The sequence below is a fragment of the Choloepus didactylus genome, chromosome 1 (genome assembly GCF_015220235.1).
Source record: "Choloepus didactylus isolate mChoDid1 chromosome 1, mChoDid1.pri, whole genome shotgun sequence".
Taxonomy (NCBI): Eukaryota; Metazoa; Chordata; class Mammalia; order Pilosa; family Megalonychidae; genus Choloepus; species Choloepus didactylus.
This window is the reverse complement of record NC_051307.1, coordinates 124034139-124043794: the sequence shown is the minus strand read 5'-3', so window position 1 is coordinate 124043794 and position 9656 is coordinate 124034139. Positions and strand designations below refer to the sequence as shown.

The window sequence follows — 9656 nt, the reverse complement described above, 5'->3', positions numbered from 1 at the left end:
CCTTCCAATTGGGCACAGGACTCTGACTTCTCTGGGAATTCCACAAATGAAACCCAAATGCAAGATCAAGAGTTGGAAATGCTTGTGGCCTCAGTTCCTGCTTTGTACTCCAATGCTTATGACATATCCCAAATCATGGAATTGTACAGTTTTCCTGATGAGAATGAGATATCCAGCTCTTCCTTCAGCTGTCTATATCAGTATCTCACTCACAAGACCTCAGCCAGAAGGATAGGGTAACATGCTAAGCAATTTTGCTGGTCCAGCTGTAGGTCTATCTCCAGAGTGAACCTGGTCCAGTGGGACAAGCTAAGGCTTTGAAGCCTACTGTCTAAGATACAGCCTGGAATTTGAAAACCCCTCCAGTATGGTGGACTAGGATTTCTATATCAGAGTAATAGCAAATAGTACAGGCCTTATAAAAGTAGCATTTTCCCACCCCTTGAACTTTCCTCTCTTCACTCCTTTTTCTACATTTTAACTCAGATATCATGGAAATCTTGTAAAAACTAGAGATTTTCCAAGTATAGCTCAGCACCACACAATCAGCCCCCACAACTCTCCCTGGGGAAAGGCCTTCCAGGTTCCTCAAGTGGCCAATGAGACTCCAAAAAGTCCTCTTCCCAAAACTATCTTGTACTTTTTAAAGGAGTGATATAAAGATTGGGGCATTTAAGGGTCATTCACTTTTTTTTTAATAGACTATTTTTTATAGCTGTTTTAGGTTTACAGAAAAATTGTGCAGAAAGAGAACAGAGTTCTCATGTAACCTCTCTCACCCCCATCTCCTGCACAGTGTGGTATATTGTTACAATTAATGACCCTATATTGATAGAATATTATGCCTAAAGTCCATAGTTTACATTAGGGTTCACTCTTTTTGTTGTATATTTCTATGGGTTTTGACAAATGCATAATGTCATATATTGCTTACAGCATCATACAGAATAGTTTCATTGCCCTAAACATGACCTAGGTGCCACCTATTCATCTCTTCTCCCATACTTGGAACCCCTAGCAACCATTGGTGTTTTTACTGTTTCTACAGTTTTGCCTATTCCAGAACGTTGCATAGTTGGAATGTTACAGCATGTAGTCTGTCCAGACTGGCTTCTTTCACTTAGCAATATTTATCTAAAGTTCCTCCATGTCTTTTCATGGCTTTAGAGGTCATTTCTTTTCATTGCTGAATGATGTTCCATTATATAGATTTACCACAGTTGGTTAATCTATTCACTCACTGAGGACATCTTGGTTGCTTGCAATTTTTGAGAATTATAAATAAAGCTATTATAAATTTAAAAAAAGATACTTGCTCTACAGGAAACACTAAAAGGAGCACTACAGACAGAAAGGAAAAGACAGGAGTGAGAGGTTTGGAACACAGTATTGGGAGATAGTGGCACAGCAATGTCAGTACACTGAACAAAGATGACTATGAGTATGGTTGAAAGAGGAAGGTTAGGAGCATGTGGGACACCAGAAGGAAAGAGGAAAGATAAAGACTGGGACTGTATAACTCAGTGAAACCTAGGGTGCTCAATGATTGTGATAAAAGGTACAAATACGTTTTTACGTGAGGGAGAACAAATGAATGTCAACATTGCAAGGTGTTAAAAATAGGGTGGGATTGGGGGAAAAATACAACCAATGCAAACTAGAGACTATAATTAACAGAAACATTGTATTATGCTTCCTTTAACATAACAAAGGCAATATACCAAAGCTAAATGCATATGGGGGGCATAAGGGAGAGATATGGGACATTGGTGATGTTGTCTGACTCTTTATTCTACTTTGGTTTCATGCTATCTTTCCTTTTTTTGCTTCCTAGCTGTCATTTTTTTTCTCTTTCTTTTTTCTTTTTCTTTTGTCTCTCTACCTTCTTTGACTCTTCCTCTGTGGAAGAAATTGAGATGTTCTTACATAGGTAGTGGTGATGGTGGTGAATACATAAATACTTGACTATACAGGGAACCATCAATTACTTACTTAGGACGGAAAGTATAGTGTGTGAACAAAACTGTCTTTAAAAAATGGGTTGATGAAGAAACCTTGAGGGCACTATATTGAGTGAAATAAGACAGACACATAAGGACAAATACTGCAGGGTCTCACTGATATGAATTAGTTATAATATGTAAACTCATAGACATGAAATACAAGTTACTAGGTGTGCCAGTTTGAATGTATTATGTCCCCCCAAATGCCATTATCTTTGATGTAATCTTGTGGGGGCAGACATTATTAGTGTTGATTAGATTGTAAGTCTTTGATTGAACATTTCCACAGAGATGCGACCCACCCAACTGTAGGTGATAACTCTGATTAGATAATTTCCATGGAGGTGTGGCCCCGCCCATTCAGCATGGGCCTTGATTAGTTTACTAGAGCACTATATAAGCTCAGACAGAAGGAACAGGCTTGCTACAGCCAAGAGGGACACTTTGAAGAACACACAGGAGCTGAGAGAGGAGCTTCAGCTTACAGAGACATTTTGGAGATGGCCTTTGAAAACAGAATTTTGCTCCAGAGAAGCTAAGAGAGGACAAATGCCCCCAGGAGCACCTAAGAGTGACATTTTTGAGGAACTGAAGCCTAGGGAGGAACACAACCTGGGAGAAAGCCATTTTGAAACCAGAACTCTGGAGCAGAGGCCAGCCACATACCTTCCCAACTAACAGAGGTTTTCCGGATGCCATTGGCCATCCTCCAGTGAAGCATTAGCAAACTGGAACACCAGGATATAGAATGGGGCTAAATAATGGAGAGTGGCTCCTTATTATGAGCAGAATGTTCAACTAGGGTGAACTTAAATGTTTGGTAGTGGACAGAGGTGATGGCAGTGTGTTGTGAGAATGACTAACAGTGCTGAATGGTCTGTGAATGTGGTGGAAAAGGGAAGCTCAGAGTCACATGTGTCACCAGAAGGAAGGATGGAGGTTAAAAGATGGGAATGTATGAAACAGTGAATCTTGTGGTGGACAATGTCTGTGATTAACTGTACAAACATTAGAAATCTCTCTCATGAACTAGAGCAAATGTATGTCACTATAACTAGAAGTTAATAATAGAGGGGCATATAGGAAAAAATATATATACCTACTGCAAACTATATACTACAGTTAGTAGTATTTTAACATTCTTCCATCAACAGTAACAAAGGTACTATACCAATATATGAATCAATAATGGAGGAAGGGTGGTTGGGGTATGGGAGGATTTGAGGTTTCTTTTTTTATCTTTATTTCTTTTCTGGAGTAATGAAAATGTTCTAAAAATTGAAAAAAAATTAATTATGGTGATGGATGCACAGCTGTATGATGGTACTGGGGGCAACTGATTGTACATTTTGGATATTTGGATAATTGTATCATTTGTGAACAATCTCAATTAAAAAAAAAAAGACAGCATGGTACTGGCACAAGGACAGGAATATAGACAAATGGAATAAAATTGAGAGTTCAGAAATTAAACCTCTTATTTATGGCCAAATGATTTTTGACAAGAGTGCCAAGTCCACTCAATGGGAAAAGAATAGTCTCTTCAACAAATGGTTCTGGGAAAATTCTATGATCATTTGCAAAAGAATAAATGTGGACTCCTTCTTCAAACCATATACAAAAATTAACTTAAAATGGATCATAAACATAAATATAAGAACCAGAACTACAAAACTCCTAGAAGAAAACATCGGGAAGCATCTTCAGGATCTAGTGGTACACAATAGTTTCTTAGACCTTACACCCAAGCACAAGCAACAAAAGAAAAAATAGTTATAGGGAACCTTGTCAAAATTTAAAATTTTTGTGCATCAAAGGCTTTATGGAAGTAAAAAGACAATCTACTCAATGGGAGAAAATATTTGGAAACCACATATCTGATGAGGGTTTAATATCAGAATATATAAAGAAATCATACAACTCAACAAAAAAGACACAAACAACCCATTTTAAATACGGGCAAAATAATTGAATAGACATTTCTCCAAAGAAGATATACAAATGGCCAAAAAGCACATAACATCACCAGCCACTTGGGAAATGCTAATCAAAACCACAAGGAGATACCATTTTATACACACTAGAATGGCTACTATTTAAAAAACAGAAAATTTAAATTGTTGAAGAGGATGCATAGAAATAGGAACACTCAGTCATTGTTGGTGGAAATGTAAAATGGTGCAGCTACTGTGGAAGGCAATTTGGCAGTTCTTCAGAAAGTTAAGTATAGAATTACCATATCACCCAGCAATCCTCCTTCCACATACATACCAAAAGATTTGAAAGCTGGGACTTGAACAGGTGTTCACACACCAATGTTCATAGAGGCATTATTCACAATTGCCACAAGATGGAATCAACCTAAGTGTCCATCAACCAATGAATGGACAAACAAAATGTGGTGTGTGTGTGTGTGTGTGTGTGTGTGTGTGTGTGTGTGTATGCAATGGAAGGCTATTCAGCCATAAAAAGGAAAGAAGGTCTGATATATGTGGCAACATGGATGAACCTTGAAGATCTCATGTTGAGTGAAATAAGCCAGACACAAAAAGAAAAATACTGTATGATCTCACTGCCTCAAAGAGACAGAATCTAAAATATGGTTACCAGGGGACAGGGTGGGAGTAGGAAATGGAAGTTACTGCTTAACTTGTACAGTTTCTATTTGGGTGGATCATAAATTTTTGTTCATGGATGGTAGTGGTAGGAGCACAACATTGCAAATGTAATTAATAGCACTGAATTATATATTTGCATGTGGTTAAAAGGGAAAATTTTAGGTTGCATATATGTCACTAGAATAAAAATTTAAAAAAACAGTATAGGACTGTACAACAGAAACAGTGAACACTATTGTAAATGATGGGCTATAACTAAAAGTACAATGATAAAAATGTTCTCACATGAAGCGCGCACTCTCTGAACAAGTGAATATTCCTTAGTCCAGCTCCAACTGGGGTTTTAATTGGAAAACATGGACTGCTCAATGCAAGCTGCAAATCCCCAGCAAGCAGAGGCTTTTAGTGATGACAGACCTTGAAGGGTCAGGGGACTTCTCACTGCCAGGAGGGGGAGCGCAGAAGACCAGGTGCTGTATCTGGCTGGTGGAAGAAACTGGGGGCTGTGGAGTGGCCCTGAAAGGGGACTTTCTGTACCTTTTTCTCTCTTTCAACCTGAGCAGCTCAGTGGAGAAAGCCTCAGCCATTTTCAGTTCCAAGTTCTCTGACCCAGACAAGGGTAGAGATAGCAGAGTCAGAGAGACAAAGAACCCATTTAAATGCAAATGAAAACTCCCTAGGGGTGTATCTTCCCTAAGAGGAAAGAGGTGGTGCCCAGCTCTACTACCCACCTTCCATTCAGAGCCAGACCCCAGAGCCTGGAGCAAAACAGCAATGGGCCACACCTCCTTACACCAGTCAGGAGATACAGACTGACAGGTGTCACCTGCTGGGCAGGTAAGGAAAAACACAGTGGCTTGAGGTTTCACAGAGTGTCTCAATCTTCTAAGACACACCCGCAGGGAGCCAGATACTGAATATTTCCTCCTTCTGGGACCTGAGCCTATTCTGGTCTGGGAAAACCTAATTGGGGTAACCAAGGAAACCAGATGCCTAAACAACAGAAAACTAAAGCCTACACTAAGAAAAATGAAGTTCTGGCCCAGTCAAAGGAACAAGTTTACACTTCAACTGAGATACAGGAATTGAAACAATTAATGCTACATCAATTCAAAAAGTTTAGGGAAGATATGGCAAAAGAGATAAAGGCTATAAAGAAAACACTGGGCATACATAAGGTAGAAATCAAAAGTACAAAAAAAGCAACTGGCAGAATCTATGGAAATGAAAGGCACAACACAAGAGACAAAATACACAATGGAGACATACAACAGCAGATCTCAAGAGGCAGAAGAAAACACTCAGGAACTGGAGAACAAGACACTGAAAGCCTACACACCAAAGAACAGATAGAGAAAAGAATGGAAAAATATCAGCAATGTCTCTGGAGATTGAATGACAACATGAAATGCATGAATGTATGTGTCATGGGGGTTCCAGAAGGAGAAGAGAAGGGAAAAGGGACAGAAGCAATAATAGAAGAAATAATCAATGAAAATTTCCCATCTCTTATGAAAGATAAAATTACAGATCCAAGAAGCCCAGCATACCCCAAACAGAATAGATCTGAATAGGCCTAGGCCAAGGCACTTAATAATCAGATTATCAAATGTCAAAGATAAAGAGAGAATCCTGAAAGCAGCAAGAGAAAAGTGATCCATCACATACAAAGGAAGCTTGATAAGACTATGTGTGGATTTCTCAGCAGAAACCATGGAGGCAAGAAGGAAGTAGTGTGATATATTTAAGATACTGAAAGAGAAAAACCACCAACCAAGAATCCTATATCCAGCAAAACTGTCCTTCAAATATGAGGGAGAGTTTAAAATATTCTCTGACAGATAGACAATGAGAGAGTTTTTGAAAAAGATACCTGCCCTACAGGAAATACTAAAGGGAGCACTACAAACAGACAGGAAAAGATAGGAGTGAGAGTTTTGGAGCACAATTTTGGGTGATGGCAGCAAAGCAATGTAAGTACACTGAACAAAGATGACTGTGAATATGGTTGAAAGAGGAGGGTTAGGAACATGTGGGACACCAGAAGGAAAGAGGAAAGATAAAGACTGGGACTGTATAACTCAGTGAAACCTAGAGGGCTCAACAATTGTGATAAAATGTACAAATATGTTCTTTCATGAGGGAGAACGAATGAATGTCAGCCTTGCAAAGTGTTAAAAATAGGGTGGGGTCTCTCCGTGGCAGGCGGTGGCGGCCGCTCGTGCAGCTTGTTGGCTCGCTATATGAAGGGGAGAAGCGGGCGGACCCACGGCTGGAGCTGCAGCTGGTGGCGGCAGCGGCGGTGCAGGGAATGGCGACCAGTGGTGGTTTCCCTCCTTCGCACGGAGTGGGGAGCAGGTGATGCCCCCCAGACCCCTGAAGGGTCGTGGCTTTTTTTTGTAGGGTGATTCTCGAGGTTTTTTAGCTCTGAAAGGAGTGCCTCCTCCTCCTCTCACTGCTCCCCTCTCTACTCCCTTAGAACTCGATTTTGTTTAAAATTTTTCTCTAATCTTGTGGTGGCTTGGGTCACCCTCCGGGTGTCTTGGCTTTTGTTTTAATTATTTTTGGTTTTGTTTTGATTTTGTTTTCTCAGGATTCCCCCCTCTTGTTTGTGTTGTGTGTGGAAATGGCGAACTGGGCAAATACAAACACTGTGCCTAAATTATATAGATCTGTGATTGAAGATGTTATTAATGATGTGAGAGATATCTTTTTGGATGATGGAGTGGATGAACAAGTCCTCATGGAACTAAAAACTTTATGGGAGAATAAGCTAATGCAGTCTAGGGCAGTAGATGGACTTCATTCAGAAGAGCAGCAGCTTTTATTGCAAGTTCAGCAGCAGCATCAACCCTAGCAGCAGCAGCATCACGATCACCACCACCATCAGCAAGCTCAACCACAACAGACTGTACTGCAGCAAGCTCAGACCCAGCAGCTCCTTATTCCTGCATCCCAGCAAGCTACAGCACCACAAGTTATTGTTCCTGATTCTAAGTTGATACAACATATGAATGCATCAAACATGAGTGCTGCTGCCATAGCTGCTACCTTGGCACTCCCTGCAGGTGTGACTCCCGTTCAACAGATATTAACAAATTCAGGCCAGCTTCTTCAGGTGCTCAGAGCAGCCAATGGTGCCCAGTATATCTTTCAACCTCAGCAGTCAGTGGTTCTACAACAGCAGGTTATACCACAAATGCAGCCTGATGGAGTTCAAGCTCCTGTTATCCAACAGGTACTGGCCCCTCTTCCTGGAGTGATTACACCACAAGCAGGTGTCATCATCCAGCCTCAGCAAATCTTATTTACAGGAAATAAGACTCAAGTTATACCTACAACCATGGCGGCACCTACAGCAGCACAAGCACAGATAACCGCAACTGGTCGACAGCAGTCACAGGCCCAGCCTGCTCAATCACAAGCTCCGTTAGTGTTACAAGTTGATGGAAGTGGGGATACATCATCTGAAGAAGATGAAGACAAAGAAGAAGATTATGATGATGATGAAGAGGAAGACAAAGAGAAAGGTGGAGCTGAAGATGGGCAGGTGGAGGAAGAGCCCCTCAATAGTGAAGATGATGTGAGTGATGGGGAAGGGCAGGAACTCTTTGACACAGAAAATGTTGTTGTCTGCCAATATGATAAGATACACAGAAGTAAAAACAAATGGAAATTTCATCTCAAGGATGGCATTGTGAATCTTAATGGAAGAGATTATGTGTTTTCCAAAGCCATTGGAGATGCAGAATGGTGAAGAGTTGCTTCTTTTCTTTTATAAATAAAACAAAACAAACTTAAAAAAATTTTTTTAAGTGGACAGTTTGAAACTTGGGACATACACCCATCAAAACTTAACTTCTGCATGTCAAAAAAGTGCAGTAGAAGCAAAGCTACTGGAACAAAGATAGACCTTGACAACATAGACACTACTTCTAACTGGCAAGCTGTGGAACTGTAGCACCTGGGGTTGTTGAGGGGGAAGGGCTTAGTTTTTGTATAGGAAAACCATAATCATCATTTTTAAATACAGGTACCTGCCACCAATACTTAGCATGTAAAGCTTTGTCTATATTCCTTCCTCCAACTTGGGTTAAATCAGAAGATATTTGTTGGAATGAACTGAAGAAACTTCCCTTTTGATAGATTGAACTGAAACTGCTTATTGCATGCGGTTATAACTGGTGAAAGTTGTGTAAGCTTTTTACAAAAGGGTAAGAATTATGGTGTTGAATTTTAATTCACTTATGTAAGGAAACAATTTAAAACTCTCATATGTCTTAAATATTTTTACTTGCTACTCTTCCTCAGTAACATTTACGTCTTCCTTCCCTGCTCTATGAAACGTCTATTTAAGAGTTAAAGGTAATCAAATTTAGTTTGGAGGCAAAACTTGACCCAGGAATGAATATTTCTTTTAATTAAGTTTTCATACTTAGTAAATGTAATTCAAAGACTTGGGTCTTGCCTGAGTTAAGTGGAATGAAAATGACAACTTAAATTTTCTTACTGTATTGCTTCTTTTAGTCTCATACCTTATAAGAAACCCCAATTGGCTCCTCAGGAATACGGTTTTATTTCACAAAGGTAGCATCTAGCTGAAATTGTATACAAATAAGTAGATGTAGATTTTCTTGTTAGGGCTGAAGCTAAACATTCAGATAACATTTTGAAGCATTGATTGAAACAGGGCAGGCAGTGAGGACCTGGATTTTTATGAAACAATTTAGTAATTATAAAAGTTTCTTTTGTTTGTTAGTAAAGAATTGAAAAAGCCTATTATTCTAATTGAACAAATTTTTTAAAAAGCAACTTTGTAATTTGAGGGGAAAATTTTGAGGGTGGAGGGAGGTGTAGGTCACTAAGTACAAATTTACCTCTATTTCATTTGGTAGCCCTTTTAGGTCACTGATAATATAGACATGGGCTCCAGTTTGCACATCTGGGAGAAAGCATAGAAACTGGACTTGTATATTAAAAATAACAGATTTAATATGTACATTAAGAATTACATAGTATTATATAAGGGGCTCCA

The 9656-nt window shown here is 39.5% G+C and overlaps 1 protein-coding gene across 1 annotated transcript; it reads left to right on the top strand.

Annotated features, from left to right (window-relative positions):
• The first annotated feature begins 7247 nt into the window (after nucleotides 1-7247).
• On the top strand, nucleotides 7248-8378 carry LOC119527259 (transcription initiation factor IIA subunit 1-like). The gene is given in 1 exon segment (XM_037827109.1): nucleotides 7248-8378. A coding segment is annotated over 1 exon segment (1131 nt).
• Nucleotides 8379-9656: the final 1278 nt, after the last annotated feature.